The sequence below is a fragment of the Heptranchias perlo genome, chromosome 15 (assembly GCF_035084215.1).
Source record: "Heptranchias perlo isolate sHepPer1 chromosome 15, sHepPer1.hap1, whole genome shotgun sequence".
In the NCBI taxonomy this organism is placed as follows: Eukaryota; Metazoa; Chordata; class Chondrichthyes; order Hexanchiformes; family Hexanchidae; genus Heptranchias; species Heptranchias perlo.
The window spans coordinates 26,024,059-26,052,022 of record NC_090339.1 but is presented as its reverse complement, the minus strand read 5'-3'; the positions used below and the strand labels follow the sequence as shown (position 1 = coordinate 26,052,022).

General features: G+C 42.5%; 1 protein-coding gene across 5 annotated transcripts; it reads left to right on the top strand.

The window, feature by feature from the left end:
• Positions 1-47: 47 nt before the first annotated feature.
• tmlhe (trimethyllysine hydroxylase, epsilon) lies at positions 48-22,970 on the top strand. 5 transcript variants are annotated; one of them, XM_067996955.1, is made up of 8 exons: positions 48-254; positions 9,921-10,110; positions 11,707-11,883; positions 12,135-12,411; positions 14,951-15,070; positions 16,301-16,537; positions 17,188-17,326; positions 21,450-22,970. In XM_067996955.1, exons 2-8 carry the CDS (start codon positions 9,924-9,926, stop codon positions 21,579-21,581), a joined length of 1,269 nt encoding a protein of 422 aa, XP_067853056.1. In that variant the 5' UTR covers positions 48-254; positions 9,921-9,923; the 3' UTR covers positions 21,582-22,970. The 5 variants fall into 5 exon arrangements, with proteins under 5 accessions (XP_067853056.1, XP_067853057.1, XP_067853053.1 ...); XM_067996956.1 differs by lacking the exon at positions 48-254 and adding an exon at positions 934-1,033 and having other exon boundaries at positions 9,924-10,110; XM_067996952.1 differs by lacking the exon at positions 48-254 and adding an exon at positions 934-1,033.
• Positions 22,971-27,964: the final 4,994 nt, after the last annotated feature.

Here is a 27,964-nt window from a genome sequence, read left to right as displayed (position 1 = left end):
GTCGCAAAGCATTTTGTTTTTATCTTGAGTGGCGGTGGAAACGTGTGTTGCAGGAATGGCTCCACACCCCTGTACATCAGTCTCCACGGTGAAAACCACCAAAAAACGTATTTCTGTTGAAAAGCTAATTTAACTGGAATACTGCTGTAATATGAAGGTGGAAACTGTGAACAACAACGAGTGAACCAGTTAATTTCTTTTACTATTTATGCTTAGAAGAATGTGTTTTCAAAATAACAATACAATAAATAGATGTAAGGACATTTTCAATTATTTGCAGTGCTAGTTAGTTGTGATTGTGGTAAATTATTGGCAAGTGCTGTTTCCTGGAGCTTGTCCGAAGGGGTAAGAGAGGAATTGATTTTAAAATTCTTTCCCACATTTACAAATCATGCTAATGCCTCTACAAACTCCTCCAGCCCAATGTCTCAGTTTGCATTTTCCACTCCTGCAACTCTAGCCTACTGATGCCGGAGGCTTCTACCCTCATTACCCTGCACTCTGGATTTTCCGTAAACTGCTTGCCAAGCTATCTCTTCCCCACCTTCAAAAGCCTCTTTAAAACCTCTGTGCACATATCTATGGTCATGTTTGCCCCAGTATTCTCCCTTATTTATAGTGAAGTGCCTTGGTGTGTTTTGCTACCTTAAAGGTTTTGTATAAATGCAAGTTACTGTTGACATACTCAACGCAATTGTGGGGAGAAAAAAGACCTATCGATTTCAGACGGCCAAATAAGGCGGTGTGGAAATATGAACTGCGCTCATATATATATATATATATTAAAAAAATGAAGAAAAATCTTTACTGCCACTGATGGACAGGCTGCAGCCTGCAAACAACCCCAGTTTGGATCATCTCCAAGCGAGGGGGCGGGGCGAATGGCGTTTGATTGACAGGTGGGGAGGGCAGGACGCGCATGTGCAGTGACGGTGCGAGGAGGGCGGCGGCGATGGCCGTACATAAGGAGGGGTCGGTAAAGGCCAACGGTTGCTAGTAGCCTGGCCGCGGGGAGGAGGGGTTGTGGTTCACGGTAAGGCTGCACCATGTTAGAAGGCGGCTGCTTTTAGCCGTTTGACCTAAAGTTATCGTAGAGCTCCCCTGTTACCGGCCGGAGGTGGGGTCGGGACTGGCCGTAAGACCCCGATCCTCCCGCTGCACTGCGCCGCCTTTGTAATCGTGTTTTCCGCTGTTAAGGAAAACTTTGCGCCTCTTTGGAAAAACGGGTTTGGGCGAGAGTTGGTCTGAGGGGAAAGTGCAGGGATTGGATCTGCTTTAGGTTCTTGCAAATATTGCTGTCCGTAGCTCAGCTTTAACCGTGCTGTTTACGATGGGAGAAAATATCATAACATTGGGGAGATCAACTTTCCAGTTTTTATCTTTTATGTTATGGACTTTACTGTTCAGTTGCCATCGCACAGATGCCGAGATGAGCAATTATAAAAAAATTATGATGTGGAGATGCCGGTGATGGACTGGGGTGGACAAATGTAAGTATACTGGGATGTAATGTTTTCCGTGGCTAACCTGTCTGAACACCAACGACACCTTTGATTGCTGTGACCGTCTCCCAGCCTAATATATGCTCTGCGATTTTAGAACCCCACTCGCCTGACGAAGGAGGTAAGCTCCGAAAGCTTGTGATTTTCAAATAAAACTGTTGTACTATAACCTGGTGTTGTAAGATTGCTTACATAAAAAATTTAAACACAGCACGTTTGTGGAAGTTTTTTTTAATATAACAGATTCTGATGCCATAAAGCATTCAAATATATAGAAAATACAGTGTATGTCTCAGTAATGAGAAATAAAAAACATGCTATGAAACACCAGAAATTGAGACTTTTTGGGTGTTGCTGTGTTTAAATTTACGCCTGTTTGGAACTGGTGTAAGTGCAGGACACTTGTGTTCTCTGATCTTTTGCGTGGGGAAACTGCCCAGGAAAATCGGGGTGTTTTTTTTAAAAAAAAACAAACCTTATTAACAGGTTGTAGAGAGGCTTTACTAAAATCCATCTCTAATCAACTCCAAATAAATAATGGACAGGCTGAACCCCAGGGTGTGCCACAAGCAGAGTAGTTTTAAAAATGTTGTGTATTGCATTTAATTGTTTTTAACAATGTAGCAGTTGCCCCCACTTTTTTCTCCTCCTACTGACCTTCACTATCAGGGTTTGTACATAACTTGTGCCCATGGAACTGTACTCCAGTTAGAATTCAATGTCTTTAGTAGGGGGCAGAAGAGGAGCAAATTTGACAATCACAGCCTAGTATTAAATTATCCTGCTAGATTGAAATTTTGAGCAAGTCAGTGTACCTATGAAACTATTGAGGGACTTTATTGCCAGTGTATCTTATTTTAAAGGTTTCAAAGTACAATGCAATCTTTAAAAGGAATACCCAAAGGAGTTTAATGACCATTGTAGTGCCCATCTTGTATCATTATGATCCAATTTCAGTATTGCAACATAGATGCAATCAGACAGTTATGCATTTTGCATCTGGTGTGAGACCAACTGGAGATGATAGTTTTACATTTGCTTCATCGCCAAATTGGATTCATTAATAAAAGTTTATATCTCACTGGTTGCAATTATAAAGTTTAAAAAGAGCAAGGTTTTATGGTTTCAATATTGGAGATCTGCCATGATAGTCAGCTCTTCTAATATTGGAGATTTCACCAGCAGTCAGAGGCCAGTTAACAGATCTCTGCACATGCGTATTAAGAGCTCTGCTGTGCTTGACTCAGGAGATCCTTCACCTTTTTGAAAGGTTTCATCACTGCTCCCAGAAACAGCAGCTACCCAGCAGCAAGTGCAAATATTGCCTCCAGATGCAGAGGGTGCTTTTTTTTTTCTGGCTGACAGGAGGCTGCATAGCTCAAGCTAGCAATGTGGCTTCCTGAATTTTTTTTTGGGAGTTGCTAACAAGGCCAGCATTTATTGCCCATCCCTAGGTACCTTGAGGTGATGGTGTGTTGGGCTGCCTTGAACCGCTGCAGTCTGTGTGATGAAGGTATTCTCACAATGCTGCTTCTTTGTAGTGGCTTGCAAGGCCAGTTCAGAGGGCAGTTAAGAGTCAACTACGTTTGTGTGGGACTGAGTCAAGTATAGGCCAGTCTGGTTAAGGATGGCAAGTTTCCTTCTCTAAAGGCTGTTAGTGAACCAGTCTGCTTTTTATGACAATCTGACAGATTCCTGGTCACTTTTTAACTGATGTCAGCTTTGTATTTCCAGATTTTTTTTTAAAAAACTGAATTAAAATTCTGAAACTGCAATGGTGGGATTTGAACTTTTTGGATTATTCGTCCAGGCCTCTGGATAACTAGACCAGTAACATAACCACAACAGTATTGTACTCACGTGACCTGTACATACCATGTCTGTTTTCTGTGAAGTCAGGTAGACAAAAAGTTGTGAATTGCAACTTTTAAATTATATTTGGCCAGTTGTTGCTCCACCTGTTGGTGTAATATTATGGAATGTAAATGAAACACATTGCACTGGAAGCAGTGTTTTAATGTAGCAAAGCATCCCAAGGTGCTTTGCAATAAGGGAGGAGAAATGGACGTTGGGAGAATGACTGAAAGCATAGTCGAAGAAGTAGGTTTTGCAGAGGCTTTTGAAGCCAATGGATGTACCAAGGTGGAGGGGTTTAGCAACAGATTTCCAGTGTGAATGGCCATGATGGCTGAATGTGGAGCAGAGGAAGGTGGGAATGCACAGTAGGCCAGCGTTGAAAATGTGGAGGATACAAACTTTATAGTCTGGAAGATCCCGTTGACTTGCGGAGGATGCGTGAGTGCCAAAAGGTGTACTCTGCCGTGTCCTCCGCAAGGATCAATTGGGAGAGATGTTCCGGACTCCTGGTGGGTCAGTGGCGGGCGGACTCCCTGCCGGAGGCGCTACGGCCTTTTGCCTGGAGCACCACGCACCTCCAGTACCTTAGCCCTGCCGAGGAAGCCTGGCCAGCGAGCTGGAGGCCAAAGTGACCACTCGCTCAGGGCGCTGGACAGGACTGCTCAGAGTGTTATCCTACAGGGGTAGAGTGCTGGTCGTAAACCAGCTGGTGGCTGCAATGTTGTGGTACGGGTTGGTCATTTTGATCCCTCCTCCTGAGTTTGTCGCCAAGATTCAGAAGAAGCTCGTCGACTTCTGGGCCAAAGGACGCACTGGGTCGCTGCTGCGGTCCTGAGTCTCCCGCTTAGGGAGGGAGGGCGGGCTGGTGTGCGTCCGCACCCAGGTGGCGACTTTCCACCTTCGGACGCTGCAGCGATACCTGTACGTTGAGGATCCTCCTCGATGGTGTGCGCTGGCAACTTATTTCTTCCGCCGGCTGCACGGCCTGAACTACGACACGCAGCTCCTGTTTATCACGTTGCCAGGCGGCCGCACGACTTTGCGGGAGCTGCCTGTCTTTTACCAGGATCTGATCAGGGTCTGGAATATGGTTGCCTCTTGCCGGAGCTTTCCCCCGTCAGGGGTGGCGGCCGTCCTGCAGGAGCCACTGCTCAGGAATCCGTTCCTCTGTGGTGTTGGCTTCGGCGACTCGCAGCTGACAGAGCAGAGGGCCCTGGCCGGTAAGGTAACCAGAGTCAGGGGTGTCCTGGATGGCGGAGGGGCGGGCTGGATGGCGCTGGGGACACTGGCTGCACGGATGTCCTTGCGGCGTGTCCGGGACGTGGCCGCCGCCATCCGGGCGTTGAAAGTGGCACTCTGCCCTGACTCCACTCGGGGTGTGGAGGAGGCTCTAGCGTGTGGAGCCATCCTGTCTGATCTGACCCCCGATCGGACAGAATTCCTAATCGGCGTCAGGCCCCGAAACCTCCCTCGGTGGGGGTGGCTGTGCCTCACAACTTGAGCCGTCTCTTGGACATTCCCTCCATGCTATTTCACTCTGCGCGGAGGGATTTCCTGTACGGGCTGCTCCTGCACGCTCCACTTTCTCGCCCGGACACGCACTGGCGTACCATCTGGCGGAGGCGGGGGTCTCCAGTGGAGGGCTCTCTACTCGGGGAGCCTCCCGTGTGCCATTGGGGATCTGGGGTGGAGAGTGTTGCACAGAGCAGTCGCGACCAACAGGCGGTTACGCCATGTCACGGACTCCCAGGCCGCCTGCAATTTCTGCGGCATGGACGAGTCCGTGTTTCATTTATTCACTGGGTGTGGGAGACTGCAGCCCCTGTTTGACTATTTAAGGGGGCTGCTCCTCAAGTTCTGGCTGTACTTCAGTCCCACACTCCTGATCTTTGGCCGCCCGGTGAGGAGGGGGCCGGGCAGGTCAGTGGACGTCCTTGTGGGCCTGCTCCAGGGCCTGTCTAAGATGGCTATCCACAGGTCCAGGTTAGACGTGGTGGCTCTGACTGTCTGCCTCTCTTTCGCGGAATTCTCCGCGCCCGGGTGGCCCTGGAGAGGGAGCACGCAGTGTCTGCCGGTACGCTTGAGGCTTTCTGCGACCGGTGGGCACCATGGACTGGAGTGCATCCTGGACCGACATAATATTTTAATTTGACACTTATTTTGGTTTTTTTGGTTTTTCTGCACATAAACGCACCCTAAACCCCCCCCCTTATTTTTAAAAAAAAACCACGAAGGAATTTGTAAATGAGGATTGATCTTGGATCATTATCGTAGAATCATAGAAAATTTACGGCACACAAGGAGACCATTTGGCCCATTGTGTTCGCGCCGGCAGAAAATGAGCCACCCATCCTAATCCCACTTTCCAGCACTTGGTCCGTAGCCTCGTAGGTCATGGCACTTCACGTGCACATCCAGGTACTTTTTAAATGAGTTGAGGGTTTCTGCCTCTACCACCCTTTCAGGCAGTGAGTTCCAGACCCCCACCACCCTCTAGGTGAAAACATTTCTCCTCAGCTCCCCTGTAATCCTTCTACCAATTACTTTAAATCTATGCCCCCAAGTTATTGACCTCTCTGCTGAGGGAAATAGGTCCTTCCTATCCACTCTATCTAGGCTCCTCATAATTTTGTACATGTCAATTAAACCACCTCTCCGCCTCCTCATTTCCAAAGAGAACAACCCCAGTCTCCTCATAGCTAAAATTCTCCTGGCAACATCCTCGTAAATCTGCTCAGTACCCTCTCCCTAGTGCAATTACATCCTGTAATGTGGTGACCAGAACTGTACACAGTACTCAAGCTGTGGCCTAACCAGTGTTTTATACAGTTCTAGCATAACCTCCCTGCTCTTATATTCTATGCCTTGTCTAGTAAAGGAAAGTATTCCATATGCCTGCTTAACCACCTTATCTACCTGTCCTGCTACCTTCAGGGATCTATGGACATGCACTCCAAGGTTCTTCACTTCCTCTACACCTTTCAGTATCCTCTCATTTATTGCGTACTCCCTTGCCTTGTTTGCCCTCCCCAAATGCATTACCTCACATGTCTCTGCATTGAATTCCATTTGCCACTTTTCTGCCCACCTGACCAATCCATTAATATCTTCCTGCAGTCTACAGCTTTTCTCCTCACTATCAAGCACATGACCAATTTTTATATCATCTGCAAACTTAATCATGCCCCCTATATTTAAGTCCAAATCAATAATACAAATCATAAAAGGCAAGGGACCTAGTACTGAGCCCTATGGAACCCTGCTGGAAACAGCTTTCCAGTCACAAAAACACCTGTCGACCATTACCCTTTGCTTCCTGCCACTGAGCCAATTTTGGATCCAACTTGCCACTCCCCCTTGGATCCCATGGGCTTGTACTGTTTTGACCAGTCTGCCATGTGGGACCTTGTCAAAGGTCTTGCTAAGATCCATGTAGACTACATCAAATGCACTACTCTCATCGACCCTTCTTGTTACCTCCTCAAAATTCAATCAAGTTAGTCAGACATGACCTTCCCTTAACAAATCTATGCTGACTGTCCTTGATTACTTTGTGCCTTTCTAAGTGACTGTTTATCCTGTCCCTCAGAATTGATTCCAATAATTTGCCCACCGCCGAGGTTAGACTGACTGGCCTGTAATTGCTCAGTCTATCCCTTGCTCCCTTTTTAAACAGTGGTACAATGATCTATGGTGTGACTGTTCCCTTGATTGCAATTTGTAGTGAATGATGCATTTGGACTCTTGTACCTGGATTTGCCCACCACCAGTAGATATGATTAGCAACTAATTGACAAGCTGTTAATGTGAATCATTTGCAGAAGCATATGATGAGCAGCACTGCCTGTCTTCTGAACGAGACATTAGAAAGGAAATGCCTGTGCTGTACACAGAAAGGGAGCAAAGACATTTGTTTAATGCACTTAAAACTATACAATTCTGGTTATCTAAAGCACTCTTCATTTTTTTGCTGTTTATAAAACAACATATAAACCCTGTAGCTGTCAGTTGTTTGGGTATGACTTGAACCTTACATGTTGCCTGTGGTTGTGTGCCCATGTGAATGACATATAAAGATAAATGTAACACAACTCATAATTTCCTTTTTAATGGAAGATATGCAGTTGGTGGCTTCTTTTCAAATTAGTTATTTTGGGATGTCCTCTTAATGTTAGAGAATTGTTGGGTTGCCTTGTATTTAAATGTGTTACCCACCACAATGAGCTGTCATTTAAGCAGAATCTATACATTCTATGTGAGATGTTACGTTGATAATGGGTTAATGTCTTGTGACCTTTGGCATATCTGGCAAGCAGAAGCTGATTTCCTTCAAATGTAGATCACTGTTTGTGTGTGGAGCTGGCATCCAGGCTCTTGAATGCTGGTATTCAGAACACACTCGTAATCTTAAACACAGGACAATACTGTTTATTCTGACTACTTTTAAATACACATAATTGTGTTTTAACTTCGTTATGTTTATTGGTGTTTTGTTTTTATAAATACCTCTCTTGCTTCCTGCAACAGTGTGTTAGCTCTTCTCTGGTTTGCATATTTGTTGCAGGACTGTTTAGCCAACATGTTCCACCTTAAGAGTCTCACTCTAGATACTTGTTTCTCAGTAGTGATGGTCCCCAGTAGAGCACATATCCCCAACTCCTGCTGCCTGTTAAAGTTTTAACAGGTTAGGTTAACTCCTGTCTAGGAATTTTTCCACTATTGAATGACTGTTGTTTAGTATAGACCATGTGGAACGAGAGCAGAATTGAGGGATACTCTTGCTTTAAGTGCTGATTGAAATCTAGTATTGACAGATGAGCGCAACATTATGCCACTCCATGGCTCACTGTGGATGTTGTGATCTTATATTTGAAGGAAATCAGCTTCTGCTGGCCAGATATGCCAAAGGTCACAAGATATTAACCCATTACCAATGTAACAGCTCACATAGAATGTATAGATTCTGCTTAAATGTCAGCTCATTGTGGTGGGTAGCACGTTCAAATATGAGGCAACCCAACAATTCTCTAACATTAAGAGGACATCCCAAAATAACTAATTTGGAAAGAAGCCACCAACTGCATACCTTCCATTAAAAAGGAAATTGAGCTGTTACATTTATCTTTATATGTCATTCACATGGGCAGACAACCACAGGCAACATCTTGATGGTGCCTCGCTCCTGTTCATGCGCTTTGTTGACCGGAAGTCACCGGTTAACGGTTTTGGCTTAGTACACAGAAGAGTCAATTCTCAATTCGCTTTATTAACGTTATTAGATCATGTACATACCGCTTATACGTCTAGTTAGATATAGGCATGCAATTTACAGCAGGTTATACAGTTTTATACTCAAACTAGGATTTAAACGCACACCCACTAGGTTTCCCTGACTAGCACTCCCTGAGTATTAGGATTTAAACGCCTCCAACTAGGTTTCTCTGACTAACATTCCAAGTGGTCACAGAATAGAAAGGATATTATATTACCCGAAAAGGAGAGATAATGCTGGCCAGGCAATTCGCTCTCTCACTCTCGACGTCGTCTCTACGTCCCTGACGTAGGGTCCCTACTTCCACGATGGTTAGTCTCCCTCAAAAACACACACTCGCTCTCTGGCACCAAGCCTGCAATTCTTCAGTTTTATTTCCAAGTCTGTCTTTTCGAATGATGCTGTCTTCTCCGATTGGCTCAAAGTTGCTGGAGTGGTCAATGTCATCCCCTAATTGGCTCTGTTCCAAGGGGCTAGGTAGCATCACCTCAATACTCCTTTTCTAAAGGCCTGGTGTCTCATCAAAGCCCCTTTGTCCCTCTAAGAAGCGGAACAAATTCAAATCGGTTCTGGCCAGTTCAGACCAGTGACTGAACTCCAGGTCACCTCAGTTCAAAAGTCAGTGTCTTTGTTAGCAATTCGAATTAAACTCAATAGGTTTTTGCAGCCTCTGGCCAACAGCTTGAATCAGGATTTGTATAGGTACGCTTAAGATTTTTTTAAACTGCTTTAGTTTGTTTTCACCATGTGTTCTTCAGTTATAGTGCAGTAAGCTGCATACTTGAGAAGCATTGAAAGCAAACCTTCTATTTGCTCAGCAGATGTGCTTCAAACAAGGCAAGTCCAATTTCTTGCAACATTCTCCTCCCCTTCTCTCTAAGAGAAAAAGGGCTTCTTTTGCATTTAGCAGCATGGCAACTGACGGTAACCATCTACCAAGGCAAATTGATAGCCATTAGACTCAAACATGCATATTTGGATGATCTTAATTTTCATGTGACCGTCTCTCAGCTATTTGAATATATGCATGTAATTGACTCCTGGACATTGCAATAATTTTAACAGATTTGTTTGATCTACTTGCATTACTTCAGACAAGACAATAACCCTGAAATTATAGCAACACATTTGTCTAAAATCCCTTCCTCCACCACATCATTAGCATATTCTGTTACAATAGTTGAGGAGGGAATTTCAGAAAACGTTAATCATTTGTATGCTAGGACCTTGAGTAATTTCGGGGCACGAATGTCATACTCTAAAATGATAAAGTCCTGTTGTTATCCCAGAAGATGCCTTGGAACCGCTTACTGCGTCTTGGTGTCAGTGTGCAGCATCTGCTGAGGGCTGAAATTCAAGGACAAAGACTATGGCAGTGTCTGATAAGGAAACTTCTACCTGCAGTAACTGTACGACGGTGGCAGCACAGTGTTCCAGACTCTCTCAGCTGTTCTTGGTTGATGCATGATAATCATTTGGGTAAGGGGAGAAAGATTCTGGATTGAGTTTGGTATCTTAATCCTGTCTTTCTATAACACCACATCTGTAACTGTTCTTTTCGTATTATGTTCTCTTTCTCCTCTTGGGCTCCTGTGCAAGATTCTCCAGCTGGTTACAAACTGCTGGTGCTTTTCAACTGGGCTGATAGTACCTTTTGGAGAATGGGGTGGTGGCCTTGGCCAAAATTCAACTTGCAGACATTGGGAATTGCCGATGTTAATGTATTTGCAAATTGGTGACATTTGGAGCTGCAGCAACAATGGGGTTAGGGAAATTCATTTTGGGGTATCAGCCATGAAATGTTTGATTTAAGCACTTTCTATATTTTTTTTTAAAAAGAGTCTTGGATGTGGAAACATAAATGTGCAGTTTCCAAGGAACCTTCCAGGTCATGGATGACCCAGTTGCCAGCCATCTCTAATCTTGTACCTTGGCATTGTCAGCACATTAGAGCTCTGTCATGTTGCCCTGCTTAGTTTAATGTTTAAATTTAATTTTCAAGTGTCTACATCTGAGACATTTTCAATTTATAACTGGCTTCATAGGTCCTTTTTTTAAGTCATTAACTTGTTGATAAGTCAGCACCAAGTGACTGACCTAGCGTTTAAGTCGAATATAAAGTCTGCATGCCCAATGTATGGGAGTTGTTCTGGCTCAGTGTAAATGGTAGTGGTGCCATAATCTGTTGTGTATACTAAATGATCACCTGACAAAGCATACTTTATAGCATTTCTCTGTTTTAATAGTGAAACAATTTTACTATTAAATTGCATGAATGTTGTGTTGTATACTAAATGTGTAGGGTGGCACATTATATCTGTCCATAGAAGAAAAAACTGCATCTGTTTTCTGATTGGCTCAAATAAGCAACTTAACCATAACGATTCACTGACTTGTAGATCAGCAAAGTTCCCACTGAAAGCAAGCATGTGAAAGGCTGGAATTCACAAAACTGATTTTTTTAGTTGCTCAGTAGCCGTCTTGATTTCATCCCCACTGAATCTATAGTTGTGTAAATACATTTGTATTGTAGGCACATAATTCCTATTTTTTAAAAAAGTATTAAATTTACCTATTTGGTTAATTGCAAAATATTCCACATTCCTAAACTGCCATTTTCTTTCTGAAAGTGAGAAGTCATCATTGATGGAATAGAATCATGATAGTTTTGTGAAACCTTATGCATGACCTCACTGTTGGCTGCTGGCATAGACTATAAACACTGCAGCTCCAAAAATGCGCAGGATCCCACCGCATGATGCTGATGTCTTGCCATGAATATGTGGACTAGAAAGTTCTGTTTTTAAAAGTACACTGAGTGAAGTGAGACATTTACTGTAAAATTTGACCAGTTTGTGCAAGCTAATGAACTTGTGTTGGTAGAGTCACAATTTTGAGTTGTGTGGGTAGTATCAAATATTGGTTTAAAAACTAATGGCCCCTAACAAATGTTTTCCTGTCCACATTAGTAACCTTGCATTTATTTGACTGATATCTGAATGAAGCTACCTAAAATGCATGTCTTGTCAAGCTACTTAAAATGAAAGAACTGAAAACCTATTATTACTGTTACAGAATTGAAGTATTCTGACTTGGTCATGCGTTTAGATTATGTTTGGCTACGGGATCATTGCCGTTCTGCATCATGTTACAACCCAAAGACCAATCAGCGAAGCTTAGATACAGCCCAGGTGGATTTGGCCATCAAGCCATCAAAAATACGTTCAGATAATGATACAATCTACATAACCTGTAAGTTACTTAAATTACTCCTTTCTCTGCACAGTATAGTCCTTCTTCAGTAAAGCCAATACTTAAGAACTGGGAGACCTACATCCCATTTGTGATGAGAATAAAGTTAATTTGTGCAATTGTCACTTTTAGTGCTTTATGTAGTGCTGGCTTGTAATACAAATTCTTTGTGAGCATGCTTGGCAAGAATGACTTGATGTTTTTCCTTTGCTTATAACCAATTCACCATCTCGTTCCTGTTTCACTTACAGGGCCAGATAATCATATGACCAAGTATGGCTTGTCATGGTTGGCAAAATATTCCTTTGAAGGCCAGAAGCAGACCGTTCAACCTCACACGCTTTGGAATGCTGCTGTTTATGAAGAAGCCCAAATGCCTTGTGTCACTTATAATGGCTTGATGGAGTCTGATGAGGAACTAAAAAAATTCTTGGAGACCTTCTTGCTTTATGGTGTCTCTTTTATTGATGAAGTACCTGTGAGTGTTGAGGCTACAGAAACTGTAGCTTTACGTGTTGGCTTGATCAGGTGAGATTTTTTTAGGTAGTGATGGTTCTATGGCAGATGGTATTAAAGCTTTGCAAGTCCTGAAATAACCAACCATCTAATTTAGCAGAATCCTTTTTTATATGATCCTATATGTGGCATAGTTTGAGTCTGTTTAATTTTTTTTATTTGTTCATGGAATATCCTGGATATTGAGGTAAAATGTAATGTTGTCTACCTCTTATTTCAGCGTAGTACACTGTGTCAGCTGTTGAGTGTCTTCCCATACAGTTTTGTGAAATATACTAAGCTTGCAGCCAATTATTTTTAATGCATCAAGATACTATTGTAGTAACTTGGTAGGTAAGTGGATGAAGTTGGATTCTGGATTGAAATTTTTGAAAGGTGCTTCAAGTAAGTGTATCTTAATGTAGATATGGGCTATAAACTACACTTGTGGGGGAGAGGAAGGAAAGAGAAGCCATCCAGACATCGCGCTCCATTGACCCACCCGCTACCCTTACAATCTCTCTGGAGAGAAAAGAAGACAGCCGAATAAATCCTCACAATTGCAATTTCTAGTAACTGGAAAATGCCTCTTCATTTGGGAACCTCAAGTTTTCTTTTAAAGCACAGCAGTGAATCCACACCAAAACTGGACACAATACTCCCAATTGTGAATGTATCAAAGTCTTGTGTAGTCCTGAGTATAGTGTTCTTGTTTTATACTTAATGGGCCTAGCTATACAATTAAAACCCTATTTGCTTTCTCTATAACTATGCTATTAATGTTTTGTTTGGGAAGACATTCAATTCACCAAAGAGTAGGATTGATCTGTCTCTGGACTGTAGACAGAAACAAGCTGTCAGAATACAGTGGAAAAGTCTGGGGAGAGTAGCTGAAAAGTTACTATCTGTAACTGTTACTGGAATGCTAAATGTTGTCTCAAGATGCTTTAACTCTGGAGAGATTAGAGGTGAACGGTTTTTAATCTCGTAACCTTCAAAATTCAAACTGTTATACAACCAATAGAGATGTCATTGTTTTCTCTATTGCTATTGGGCATTCTTTCCAGTGAGCTATTCAGTTTACATATCTACACCTGTAGAGGGGCAGTGTTGAATAGAATTGTGAATGTACCACGTTTTCCAAATTAATCTTCATGCACAATGGAATACTTATAAATCCACAAAAGTAACACACATACTTTACAGGTGCAATTATTTACATTTTTTCCCACAAGACAAACTGCAGAAGAAATAAAAAAAGTTAATAGTGCAGTATTTAAATTGTGTAGAATAGAAATAGGTAAAGAATCCTAACTCTACTCATTAACTTCCCCTTTCTTGCCTGAAACCAAGTGGCTATGAAAGTTCAGAAACCATGAATATGTATATCGTCATCTGTAATGCTGTCCTTATTGACTGCCACTTCTTGGCGTCTCCTGGTTATGACCTTTATCCGTTTGAGGGGCATAATTGAGGTGTTAGCCAAGGCTCAGTGGTAGCACACTCTCCCCTGAACCAGAAGGTCATGGGTTTAAATCCCACTCTGGAGACTTAAGCCCAAAATCTAGGCTGACACTTTAGTGAAGTACTGCAGTGTCGGAGATGCCATCTTTCGGATGAGATGTTAAACACAGGCCCTGTCTGCCCCCCGCCCCCCACCCAGGTGGACATAAAAGATCCCATGGCACTATTTCAAAGAAGAGCAGGAGAGTTTTTCCTGGTGTCCTGGCCAATATTCATCCCTCAACCAACATTACTTTGCGGGGGGAGAAAAACAGATTATCTGGTTATCACATTGCTGTTTGTGGGATCTTGCTGTGTGCGAATTGGCTGCCATGTTACCTACATTACAACAGTGACTACATGTCAAAGGTACTTCATTGGCTGTAAATCGCTTTGGGATGTCCTCAGGTTGTGAAAGGTGCTATATAAATGCAAGTTCTTTTTAATTGTTTATTTGACTGCCTTCTGTATTTCACGTGGGGGGGGGGGGGGGGGCAGCGTCTGTTGGTTCACTGAAGGGTTCCACTCAATGGCAGATGTTTGTAACTCCTTAAATCAGCAACCTGTAACCACCTGTTAAATATTTCTTAGATTGGTCCCTTGCCCTGCTTCTACCTTGTGCTGAGCAATGATAAGATGTGTATTATCTTGATTTTAGTATTGACCATTTTTAAATTAAAACATACTGAAAACAATTTTAAAATTAATGTTGGCTTTCAAGACCATAACTTGAGGATTATCTGAACTAAGTGAGGGTATTGATTAGAAATATTAGGAACATAATCTCAAATATAGCATTGGTGTTAAAAGATGTAGTGTAATCAGTGCAACAACTGTCATGGCCCTCCTCAAATTCTTGCACTATGCTACCAGCTGCTGCTGTTGATCATATAATAAAAAAACAATATAGCCACAAAGTTTCCTAGTAGAGAACTGGTTCTCACGTGAAGAACGGGCTTGGTTATACTGTCCAGTATTTTTCAGTATTCTAAAGTGAACGCAAGCGAAAAGCCTCAATTTTCTTCCAGGTGTATTTTGGCACGGTTGTAAATTGGCTTTCTCGTTACAGGGAGTCTATTTATGGCCGAATGTGGGATTTTACTTCAGACTTCTCTCGTGGTGACACTGCTTACACAAAAGTGGCACTGGATCGGCATATAGACACAACTTATTTTCAGGAACCTTGTGGGTATGTGCACTACTTGTCAGGATGTAAAATCACTGTTTTCTCCTTTTCACTACCATTTCTGTCTTGCCACCTACCATGCTCCGGCTAAGATTTAAAGCAGATGATCTGCTGCTGAGTCTGTATTTCTACTGACTCCCCCTTTAAGGTTCACAAGTCCAGTTATATGCCTTTCTCTCCTTCCTGTGGGAATTGGCTAGCCCCACCCTAGAGCCTATCCTAGTAACATTTGAGATCAGAATTTAACTACACCAAAATACTTTTTTGTCAGGGGGGGCAGACAAATGACACTTTTAGCTTAAGAAGAATTGCCTATCATATCTCTACCCTTGGCTTTTTTAATATTTAAAAAAAAGGGGTAGGATAGTCCTTGTTAAATTGGAGTGAAATTTAAAGTGCTAACTTTTTGAAAAAATATATCATTTTGGATTGCAATGTAGCATTGCAATCTCTACTCATTTCCCCCAAGATAGACCAGGAAGGTTCCAGATTTGATTGCCTGTCTGTAGTTGTTACTGATCTCAATTGGGCTGCAAATGGGATCAGCACCCTTAAGCTAGAAAGGGAAAAAATGATCAGAATTCACACTCATCACTATCTAGTGAATCCTGCTAGAAATGTGTTTCTGGATGTTGGCAGGGATGATGCCTCATTGTTGAATAACCATCTGAAACTTGCTGTCAAGGCTCACACTTGGAATTGTGGCCTTTTGGGCAAGGTGCTGAAGGGCAACTGGTGCCTGTGGAACTTTAGCCAAACATGGGAGTTGCCACATTCAGGAAAGAATGGGAGAAAGTTGTGTGGTAGGGTGGGGAAATCTATGCTGTCAAGATGAGGAGCAATGGATAACAAACAAAGCATTTTTGTGTGTGTATATGGTCTGATTAGGCAGGCCAAATGTAGCCCAGTGTTCCAACTATTTTGCTTAATCTCAAAATATAACCTGCTGCCTAAATATCCTAATAATATGTTTTCTGAATGATCTGGTCCAATTGGAGCCCAAATTAAATTGTGGATTGTCTACAACAGACCACAGTACGTGAGGTATTGGGTTAAGGACTGATTGTCTTTCCAAGAGGATAATTTTATCTCATTAGTCTGGATTATATTCCAGCACTTCTGGAGATGAAGGGATGTTTAGGTTATCAACCAGTAACAACCATGAGCCCTAAATGAATTTGTAGTTTTGTTGCTGAGTGTCATCTATCCTGACTTCTTTCTCTTTTTTTAAAGAGTTCAGTTGTTCCATTGTCTGAGGCACGATGGAACCGGTGGAAGAACTCTGTTGGTGGATGGGTTTAATGCTGCACACAATGTACGAAAAGAGAATACTCATAACTTTGAAATACTTGCTAAAGTACCAATAAAACACGAATACATAGAGAATGTAGGAGGCTGTCACAATCACATGATTGGAATTGGACCAGTTCTGAGTGTTTATCCATGGAATAATGAATTATACCTGATGAGGTGAGAGCAAGCAACAGTTTTTAAAAAAAAAAAAAAATTCTGTCCTCACCTGAAGGAGCAGGTGTATGACTGTCTAGAGACACTTCAGCAGGTGCGAATGACTGTCCATTCGGGGTGGGGGTGGGGGGAGTGTCTGACTTCTCTTTGGCATCTCTTACTCCTCTCCAGATAGAAGTTTGGACTGACAATTCAGTGGTATTACCCATTGAATTGGATAAATACACTAACCTTTTATGGATTGCTGTAAATTAATCTAAAAGATGATTGAAACCTGGATGAACCTTAATCAAATTTGAGCTTCACATTAACTAATTTGATCGCCTGTCCAATTTTTCAAGTCTTTGTATTTGCATTTCCCAATAACGGGCAGCAATCTAATGAATCTGTACTGTACCCACTATTGCCTCAACATCCTTCCAATTGTGCGGAGCCCAAAACTGCATATGTTCTCCAATTTTGATTTTACTAAGATTTTATGTAGGCTCATCGTTGCATCTCAACTTTAATGTTCTGTACTTCTTGCCATAAAGCCCCAGTATTCCATTAGCTTTTTTTTTACCTGCTGTTTAGGTGATGCTTTTAATGCCTTGTGAACTTGAACGCCCCAATACTCTTTCCTTTTTTTTCCTAACTATTGCTTTTGTCTATAGGTATAACAATTATGACAGAGCTGTTATAAGTACAGTGCCTCATGATATAGTCCACCAATGGTATGTTGCACACCGAGCCCTTACAACAGAACTCAGGAAGCCAGAGAATGAAATCTGGGTGAAACTCAAACCTGGAAAGGTAAGGGAGCAGATGTTACAGTTTGGTTGTTGAATTGCGCAGGTTCTAAATGTTACGAATTCCTCTTTTGTTAAACTTAAACTTTGCATATACTTTAGTTACACCAAGGAGTACTGGTGTTGCATGGCAATCAAACCAGTATATTCACTTGCTTGAATCAGAAGAACTTTCCTAAATTGTAAAGCAAATTTATTTCTAACTGCCCAACTTCAAAATTTGACAGTTTCTGATAAGACTTGAGGTAGTTGGTCAGTGCAAGATCTATTCACCACATGGGATCATAGTAATGGTTCAGCCCAACTACTGTCTGATAAGCAAGTGCATGGATCTAGGATACAACAGAATGTTTTAACTCTCAACTTTACAGCTTTGGAGTAGCCTGGCATTCTATAGAAAATTAATAAATTTAGATAATGGACAATTCCTCTTTTCTCCCTCTTTCCTTACACACACACACACACACACACACACACACACACACACACACAAACTAGGATTTAAATGTTTTTAATATACTTTTATTAAGAATGGCATCACAATCCATTAATTCTAAACTTTAAATGACTAACTCCGTGAAGGATTCAGATCAGGATTATTTGCATTGAAGGATGTGATGCAAAAATTGTGTAGTTCATGAGATTTCTGATAGATGAAAATTCTCCACTGGACATTAGTCTAATCTACAACACCCATTCATTCACCTCGGGCAGTGATGAAAGGGACATTTCTCAATGAAAGAGGAGGTGCTCGGCTGACCCTGGATAAGGCATATTGAGTAAAGTTTATGCCTGACCTATGGTGGATGTTGACACTGTGCTGGCCTCAACCCTTGTTGCAAATTTTAGCTTGACCGTTTTGTTTGAGGTTCACTTTCCTTAAACTGGTTTATTTGAATGCTATATATCGGCACTTTGGTTGCAGGGTACTTTGTGGCAAACAACTGTTTTATGCCTCGTGCCCTTATAGTTTGCCGCAAAGTACTTCTTGCCCATCTCTTTTTTGCCTGTGTTTAAGGGCTATACTTGCATAGCATTCCATTTATAGCCAAGGGTGAAGAGCATTTTTAGAAAAAACTTTCATGATTTGTAAAGATGTGCAGTTTCACTTGCTCAGATTTAATGGCTGACTTCACTTTTTAAACTCCACCCATTTACTGTAGTAATTATTTAAATATTGATCAAAATAATCGTAGAGCTGCTTTGAGGTGCTGGTGTGTTCAAGGTTTGTTGTCCTTGAACAGCTATTTAGAACCATTCCAGCCACTGCATACAGCAGGCCAAGTGGCTAAATGAATACTCAGCAGATGAATAATGGAAGTTGTTTCATCTGCCCTCCATTTGCAATGCAATCTGTATGTGGCGGGAAAGAGAGGAACATACTGCTGGAATCCATTATTAAGGAAGTGGTAACAGGTCACTTAGACAATCACTATGATTAAGCAGAGTCAACATGGTTTTAATGAAAGGGGAATTGTGTTGGACAATTTTATTAGTTTTTTTTTAAGGATGTAACTAGCAGGGTAGATAAAGGGGACCATTGGATGTAGTATATTTGGATTTTCAAAAGGTATTTGATAAGGTGCCACATAAGGTTGTTACACAAGGTAAGGGCTTGTGAGGTTGGGGGTAATATATTAGCATGAATAGTGGATTGATTAATGGACAGAAAACAGTAGGGATAAACGGGTCATTTTCAGGTTGGCAGGCTGTAACTAGTGGGGTGCCGCAAGGATCGGTGCTTGGGCCTTAGCTATTAACAATCTGTATTAATGACTTAGATGAAGGGACCGAGTGTAATGTAGCCAAGTTTGCTGATGATACAAAGCTAGGTGGAAAAGTAAACTGTGAGGAAGACAGTCTGCAAAGGGATATAGACAGGTTAAGTGAGTGGGCAAGAAGGTGGCAGATGGAGTATAATGTGGGGAAATGTGAAGTTTTTCACTTCGGTAGGAAGAATAGAAAAACTTTTTTTTAAATGGTGAGAAACTATTAAATGTTTGTGTTCAGAGAGACTTAAATGTCCTCTTATAGGAAACACAAAGTTAGCATGCAGGTACAGCAAGTAATTAGGAAGGCAAATAGCATGTTGGTCTTTATTGCAAGGGGGTTGGCGTACAAGAGTAACTAAGTCTTACTTCAATTGTACAGGGCTTTGGTGAGATCTCACGTGGAGTAATGCGTACAGTTTTGGCCTCCTTTATCTAAAGAGGGATATACTTGCTGTCGAGGCGCTGCAACGAAGGTTCACTAAATTAATTCCTGGAATGAGCTGGTTCTCCTATGAAGAGAAGTTGACTGGAATGGGCCTGTACTCTGGAGTTTAGCAGAATGAGAGGCGATCTTATTGAAACATAAGATTGAGGGGGCAAGACAGGGTAGATGCTCAGAGGCTGTTTCCCCGGATGGAGATTCTAGAACTAGAGGACATAGTCTCAGGATAAGGGTTGGCCATTTAAGACTGAGATGAGTAATTTCTTCACTCGGGGTTGTGATTCTTTGGCATTCTCTGTCCCAGAGGATTGTGGATGCTGAGTCGTTGAATATTTTTTTTATTCGTTCATGGGATGTGGGCGTCGCTGGCGAGGCCGGCATTTATTGCCCATCCCTAATTGCCCTTGAGAAGGTGGTGGTGAGCCGCCGCCTTCAACCACTGCAGTCCGTGTGGTGACTGTTCTCCCACAGTGCTGTTAGGAAGGGAGTTCCAGGATTTTGACCCAGCGACTATGAAGGAACGGCGATATATTTCCAAATCGGGATGGTGTGTGACTTGGAGGGGAATGTGCAGGTGGTGGTGTTCCCATGTGCCTGCTGCTCTTGTCCTTCTAGGTGGTAGAGGTCACGGGTTTGAGAGGTGCTGTCGAAGAAGCCTTTGCGAGTTGCTGCAGTGCATCCTGTGGATGGTACACACTGCAGCCACTGTGCGCTGGTGGTGAAGGGAGTGAATGTTTAGGGTGGTGGATGGGGTGCCAGTCAAGCGGGCTGCTTTATCTTGGATAGTGTCGAGCTTCTTGAGTGTTGTTGGAGCAGCGCTCATCCAAGCAAGTGGAGAGTATTCCATCACACTCCTGACTTGTGCCTTGTAGATGGTGGAAAGGCTTTGGGGATGTTCGCTGATCAGTCACTCGCCACAGAATACCCAGCCTCTGACCTGCTCTTGTAGCCACAGTATTGATATGGCTGGTCCAGTTAAGTTTCTGGTCAATGGTGACCCTCAGGATGTTGATGGTGGGGGATTCGGTGATGGTAATGCCATTGAATGTCATGGGGAGGTGGTTACACTCTCTTGTTGGAGATGGTCATTGCCTGGCACTTATCTGGCGCGAATGTTACTTGCCACTTATGAGCCCAAGCCTGGATGTTATCCAGGTCTTGCTGCATGCGGGCTTGGACTGCTTCATTACTTGAGGGGTTGCGAATGGAACGGAACACTGCAATCATCAGCGAACATCCCCATTTCTGACCTAATGATGGAGGGAAGGTCATTGATGAAGCAGCTGAAGATGATTGGGCCCAGGACACTGCCCTGAGGAACTCCTGCAGCAATGTCCTGGGGCTGAGATGATTGGCCTCCAACAACCACTACCATCTTTGTGCTAGGTATGACTCCAGCCACTGGAGAATTTTCCCCCTGATTCCCATTGACTTCAATTTTACTAGGGCTCCTTGGTGCCACACTCGGTCAAATGCTGCCTTGATGTCAAGGGCAGTCACTCTCACCTCACCTCTGGAAGTCAGCTCTTTTGTCCATGTTATATTCAAGGCTGAGATTTTTGGACTCGATGGGAATCAAAGGATATGGGGATTGGGCAGGAAAATGGAGTTGAAGTCGAAAGTCAGCCATGATCTTACTGAATGGCAGAGCAGGCTCAAGGGACAGTGTGGCCTGCTCCCATTTCTTAGTGTACTTTTTTTAAGAACATATCAACTCATATACAACTTATAAACGTAGAATGCCTTTGAGCTATATACTAAATCTGTTTTTGGATTCTGAACACTTATCTCTGGAAACAAACCTTGGGGATGGGGAGAGGAACCATGCTGTTAAGATTCTTTTGCAGTAGTTGCTCTATACTGGGCACATGCTGAAATGGTAATGTTTTAATGGCTGCTTCTATCTACTACAGATTCTATTTGTGGATAATTGGAGAGTCTTGCATGGCCGTGATGCATTTACTGGCTACCGACGGCTTTGTGGCTGCTACCTGATGAGAGATGATGTGCTCAACACTGCAAGATTTCTTGGCATCCAGATTTGAAAACACAAAGTTGCTGAATTTTGAAGACAACAAACTGTGTGGCAGAGTTCTGGCCTTTTTCTCAGTACCAGATTTATTTTTGAACTTTTAACTGCTGGTGGAGCATGAATTCTTAAAGACTGAAACAATATTTTTCAAATGAAAGTGATAAATTGCATTCTATTTTGCTTTCCTTGCTCAATTAAAACCTTTTTGCACAAGTGCGTTTTAAAGCTTTAAATATATATTGTCACCTTTCAGCCTCTTTCGATCATTTCTTCTTGTCTTACCCCCCAAAAGTGGTTATTGGTCCTAATAGGCTAGTGAAGTTCATGATTCCAGTTATGTGAAGTGGAATTCATCACTAACCGTACATAGCAGCAAATAAATACAGTTTTGGAATCATTCAGGGAGTTGTTGTATGGTGAGCTTGTGCAAAAGGACCTGGGATGTGTGCTCCACTCAACTCTCTGCTTTGTCGTGTGTAGTTTAACAGCATTCAAAATTGTACAGTCCTTTCATTTAAACTCAGCTAGTTAGCCAGAATGTCAATTGCTTCAAACTTTAAATCATCTTGTGTTCATAGAACACATTAAGCTCAGACTGCTGATCAATGTCACCTTTTTTACCAAAAAACATTGTTCAGAAGTCTAGGTCAACTATCAGTGAGTGGCATGTACTCCCAATGTAATTTGACTTTTTCCTCCCATTAATCATTTTCTATGACTATAAAAACTGCATTGCTATGGAGAAGATATTTTGCTCTTAGTAGGCTTTGCATAACATTCATTAATGTTGAATGCTTTAAAATTCAGTAGGGTAACAGTGTTGCTACACAAACATTTGTGAGATACTGTTCATCAGTAGGAAAATTTCTGACTTCTCCAATTCAGCATAGGGATTGCTCTTAAACACTTATGAATTTAATAAACTTGAGGGGACAATAGTTAACACCAATCACATAAGATAACATTGATACACAAGGGAGAGCTTTCGGTTAGTCAAGGAATGACTGACTACTTGACATTGGAGAGGTGATCTTTGAATCAAAAATTGGATGGAAAATCACTGGCAGTGTAATAGTTTTTCAGGGAAAAAGTCTGTGCTTGCTTTATGTAAATCAGGCTTGGACATTACAATCTTTGACAATCCACCATTATAGCATGTCTTGATGGACTACTGTGCAACCCAAACCCATGAATTTCTGGCACTGCAGTGCAGGAATGTTAGGTCTTTAACAACCCTCCTAAATATCCATTAGTAGCATTTGTTATCGTATCTAATTCACTTCTGCACCTTTTGAGATGCAGTATCTCTATTTCAAACCTACAATGCAATTCTTCATTAATTTGAATATGCAAGGGAAATGTTAAGTGATCAATATTAAAGTTCTGCATTGCTGCCTTCAAACCGATTGTAGATGTAATTCTGAATACTTGCTTTCTGAAAATAAGAGATGAACTATATAGATGGTATTGATTGAAGACCTAAGAGATATGGGAATATCCAGATTTTTCTAGTACAACACTGACAGTCAAGTTTAACAAATAAAATAATTGCTTTTTTCAGTAGAGCCCTGCACTATAGTTGGGCCTTGGACTTTCGCCTTGGTTTCTCAATTTTGAAATAGGAACCAAATGGTCTGGATCTTATTTTGGTGATGCTTACAGGTACAAAACATGAGTGGTGCACATGTGGCAAATGCAGCAAAGATGTCACTTAAACCAGGTTTATAGGCAGCAAATTCATGGTTAAAGATATGTGATCTTCATTTGCCCCAGTAAGGCACTAGTAACTTGTCCTTTCTTCACTAACAGTTAACTTTAACAAGTATTGTTTATATTGTCACTTGCACTAAGTGTGGTAAGATCTGGAGAGAAAAAATGCCAAATTACGTATCAGTATGTGTCTTGAGTGATGTTATTATCTCCTCATTGTATACTGATAGAATTGTAACACACGAGATTTGGTGTGGTTCTTGTTAATTGGAAATTGGGTCAATTAGCTTAACTTGCAAAATGGTCAAGCTTGACCGTGTTTGATCATTTTTGAGGTGTTTTCATCTGTCAAATTGAGATGTTGAAAGATAATTATTGCTGCTCAGGCGATGTCCCTTTTTATATTGTGCGGCTTGATGACTAACTTTTTTTCTTACTATTTGAAATGTTTGCACAGGTGTTAGCTGCTCCCTAGATGCTTTAAGGGGTACCAGAGCCATACTTGATGCTATCCATTGGACAATGATCAACAATTTTCCCAATAGTTTTCTGTTCTATTTGCCATTTTTCTGTGCAATTTGCCATGTAGAGTGAGAGGATTTAGCTGTAGTGTAAGAGCGTGGACAGATCATAGGACTACAGTACACAAGTCAAAATGGTTGTTCTCCTCTTCATGGTTTTTTTTCCAAAGCTGAAACTGCTCGAACAGAACAAAGGTAAAGCCATGTGCAAAAGACTGCATCATGGAGGCTGAAATATGTGATAAAAGATCATGGGACTTGAGGCTAAATCAGCCATGTCACTGGTTTCCTTGACTTATTTAGAACATTGTTAGAAGGGAGTTTTAAGTCTGAGAAGTTATATACAACTAGAATTATCTAAGTGGCCTTCAATACTCGATCATAGTTGTGACCCATTGTAATCTGATCTAAAAAGCGGAATTTAGGTTAGGTTTGAACAGAGCTATCGCCTGACCACCTTATGCAGGTATTTTTTATATGTACAAATTTGAAAACATCCGCAAAAATTAGTTAATTTGCGATTTAGCTATATTGATTATTCAGTTGATGGCACATGCTGAAGTTGTGGCTGGGTCCTGCCACCATAGTGAAAGCAGCTGCCCATCATATAGCTAATAACAAAACATGGGATGATAGCTGCTAGAAAGAGTTACCTGGAGGCTGAGTATGAGAACATATGCCCATAGGGCCAAGGCTCAGTGCCTACCATGAGTGGTTGCATAGAGCTGAAGTAATTGCTTCCAACTAGTGCAATCACTATTCAGCATGTATGCATGCTCATAGGGTGATGGTGAATTGTGCTACTTACTACTGCTACTCGTACTACTACAGCAACTTTATATAGTGCCGTTAACATAGTAAAACGCCCTGAGGTGCTTCGTGAGTGTTTTCAAACAAAATTTGACACTGAGCCACATAAGGAGATATTGGGACAGGGGTGATTGCTGAATGGGACTTGGTGCGATTTAGGATACGGGCAGCAGAGTTTTGGATGAGCTTAAGTTTATGGAGGGTGGAAGATGGGAGGCCAGACAGGAGAGCATTGGAATAGTTGAGTCTAGAGGGTAACAAAGGCACGGATGAGGGTTTCAGCAGCAGATGAGCTGAGGCGGGGGGAGACGGGTGATGTTACGGAGGTGGAAGTAGGCGGTCTTGGTGATGGAGCACATATGTACTCGGAAGCTCATCTTAGGGTCAAATAGCATGCCAAAGTTGTGAATAGTATGGTTCAGCCTTGCATAGCGGCCAGGGTAAAGGATAGAGTCGGTGGCTAGGGAAGAGAGTTTGTGGCGGGGATCATAGACAATGGCTTCAGTCTTCCCAATATTTAGTGGGAGGAAATTTTTGCTCATCCAGACGGACGAGCAGGGAGACTAACAAGGTGGGCAGGACATTTGGAAGAAGGGATCGAAAAAAAATAAACATTTATGATAGAAAGGGGGGATATAATTGAAAAACTAGTCAAACTTAGGGAAGATAAAACCCCCTGGACTAGGGAGGAGATAGCAGCGGCGCTATTTTAAAAAGTCACTAGAAAAGGGAATAGTGCCAAAGGACTGGCGGATAGCTGCTAATGTTGTATCTCCCTTTTTAAATATCGGAATAAGTCCAGGGAACTCTACACCAGTTAGCTTAATGTCGGTGGCAGAAACATAATGGAATCTTTACTCGAAGATGTAATAGAAAGACATCTAGGGAATGAAAATATAATAAAGAATACTCAGCACAGATTTCAGAAGGGAAAGTCCTGCTTGACCAACCTTACTGAATTATTTGTAGAAGTAACTAAGAGCAGACAAGGTTAATGCCGTAGATGTAATATTTGAATTTTCAAAAGGCCTTCGATAATGTACCGCATTGTAGACTCGTGGCTAAGGTCAGAGCATGTGGAGTCGGGACAGTTAACAGAATGGAGAGCAAGTTGGCTAGAAAACAGTAGGGGTTAAGGATAGCTATTCAGTGACAAAAGGTGGGAAGTGGCGTTCCACAGGGATCGGTGCTGGGACCACTGTTCACCATTTACGTAAACAATTTGGATTCTGGAATCAGAAGTGCAATTTCAAAATTTGCAAACACCGCCAAGTTGGGGGGGGGGGTTTATTCGTTCATGGGATGTGGGTGTCGCTGGCAAGGCCAGCATTTATTGCCCATCCCTAATTGCCCTGGTGGTGGTGGTGATCCGCCTTCTTCAACTGCTGCAGTCCGTGGGGTGAAGGTTCTCCTACAGTGCTGTTAGGAAGGGAGTTCCAGGATTTTGACCCAGCAACAACGAAGGAACGGCGATATATTTCCAAGTCGGGATGGTGGGCTCATAAGTGGCAAGTAACATTTGCGCCAGATAAGTGCCAGGCAATGACCATCTCCAACAAGAGAGAGTCTAACCACCTCCCCTTGACATTTAACTGCATTACCATCGCCGAATCCCCCACCATCAACATCCTGGGGGTCACCATTGACCAGAAACTTAACTGGACCAGCCATATAAATACTGTGGCTACGAGAGCAGGTCAGAGGCTGGGTATTCTGTGGCGAGTGACTCATCTCCTGACTCCCCAAAGCCTTTCCGCCATCTACAAGGCACAAGTCAGGAGTGTGATGGAATACTCTCCACTTGCCTGGATGAGTGCAGCTCCAACAACACTCAAGAAGCTCGACACCATCCAAGACAAAGCAGCCCGCTTGATTGACACCCCATCCACCACCCTAAACATTCACTCCCTTCACCACCGGCGCACTGTGGCTGCAGTGTGCACCATCCACAGGATGCACTGCAGCAACTCGCCAAGGCTTCTTCGACAGCACCTCTCAAACCCGCGACCTCTACCACCTAGAAGGACAAGAGCAGCAGGCGCATGGGAACAACACCACCTGCACGTTCCCCTCCAAGTCACACACCATCCCGACTTGGAAATATATCGCCGTTCCTTCATTGTCGCTGGGTCAAAATCCTGGAACTCCCTTCCTAACAGCACTGTGGGAGAACCGTCACCACACGGACTGCAGCGGTTCAAGAAGGCGGCTCACCACCACCTTCTCAAGGGCAATTAGGGATGGGCAATAAATGCTGGCCTCACCAGCGACGCCCACATCCCATGAACGAATTAAACACCCCCCCCCACCCCCCGCAACTTGGTGGTGTTTGCAAATTTTGAAAATGCACTTCTGATTCCAGAATCCAAATTGTTTACATAAATGGTGAACAGTGGTCCCAGCACCGATCCCTGTGGAACGCCACTTCCCACCTTTTGCCACTGAATAGCTATCCTAGTGCTCAATTTAAAATGTGAGATAGATAGTATTAATTGCTGTTTGCGGAAGAGAGTTCCAAACTTCTACAACCCTTTGTGTGTAGAAATGTTTTCTAATCTCACTCCTGAAAGGTCTGGCTCTAATTTTTAGACTGTGCCCCCTACTCCTAGAATCCCCAACCAGCGGAAATAGTTTCTCTCTATCCACCCTATCCGTTCCCCTTTAATATATTATAAACTTTGATCAGATCACCCCTTAACCTTCAAAACTCCAGAGAATACAACCCCAATTTGTGTAATCTCTCCTCCCAACTTAACCCTTGAAGTCTGGGTATCATTCTAGTAAACCTACGCTGCACTCCCTCCGAGGCCAATATGTCCTTCCAAAGGTACAGTGCCCAGAACTGCTCACAGTACTCCAGGTGCAGTCTAACCAGGGTTTTGTATAGCTGCAGCATAATTTCTGCGCCCTTGTCCTCCAGATATAAAGGCCAATATTCCATTTGCCTTCTTGATTATTTTCTGCACCTGTTCATGACACTTCAATGATCTATGTACCTGAAGCCCAAAGTCCCTTTGGACATCCACTGTTTTTAACTTTTTACCATTTAGAAAGTACCCAGTTCTATCCTTTTTTGATCTAAAGTGGATAACCTCAATTTGTCAACATTGAATTCCATTCGCCACAGTTTTGCCCATTCACCTAATCTATCAATATCGCTTTGTAATTTTATGTTTTCATCTACACTGTCATCGGCAAACTTAGATATGAGACTTTCTATGCCTTCATCTAAGTCGTTAATAAATATTGTGAATAATTGAGGCCCCAAGACAGATCCCTGTGGGACTCCACTAGTCACATCCTGCCAATGTGAATACTTACCCATTATCCCTACTCTCTGTCGCCTTTCACTCAG

Excerpts from the sequence above, each read along its gene's own strand:
- tmlhe (XM_067996955.1), top strand. The coding sequence starts at position 9,924 with ATGCCTTGGAACCGCTTACTGCGTCTTGGTGTCAGTGTGCAGCATCTG. Across the intron at positions 11,884-12,134 it reads TGATACAATCTACATAACCT|GGCCAGATAATCATATGACC; the intron begins GTAAGTTACTTA and ends TTTCACTTACAG. Across the intron at positions 15,071-16,300 it reads TATTTTCAGGAACCTTGTGG|AGTTCAGTTGTTCCATTGTC; the intron begins GTATGTGCACTA and ends CTTTTTTTAAAG.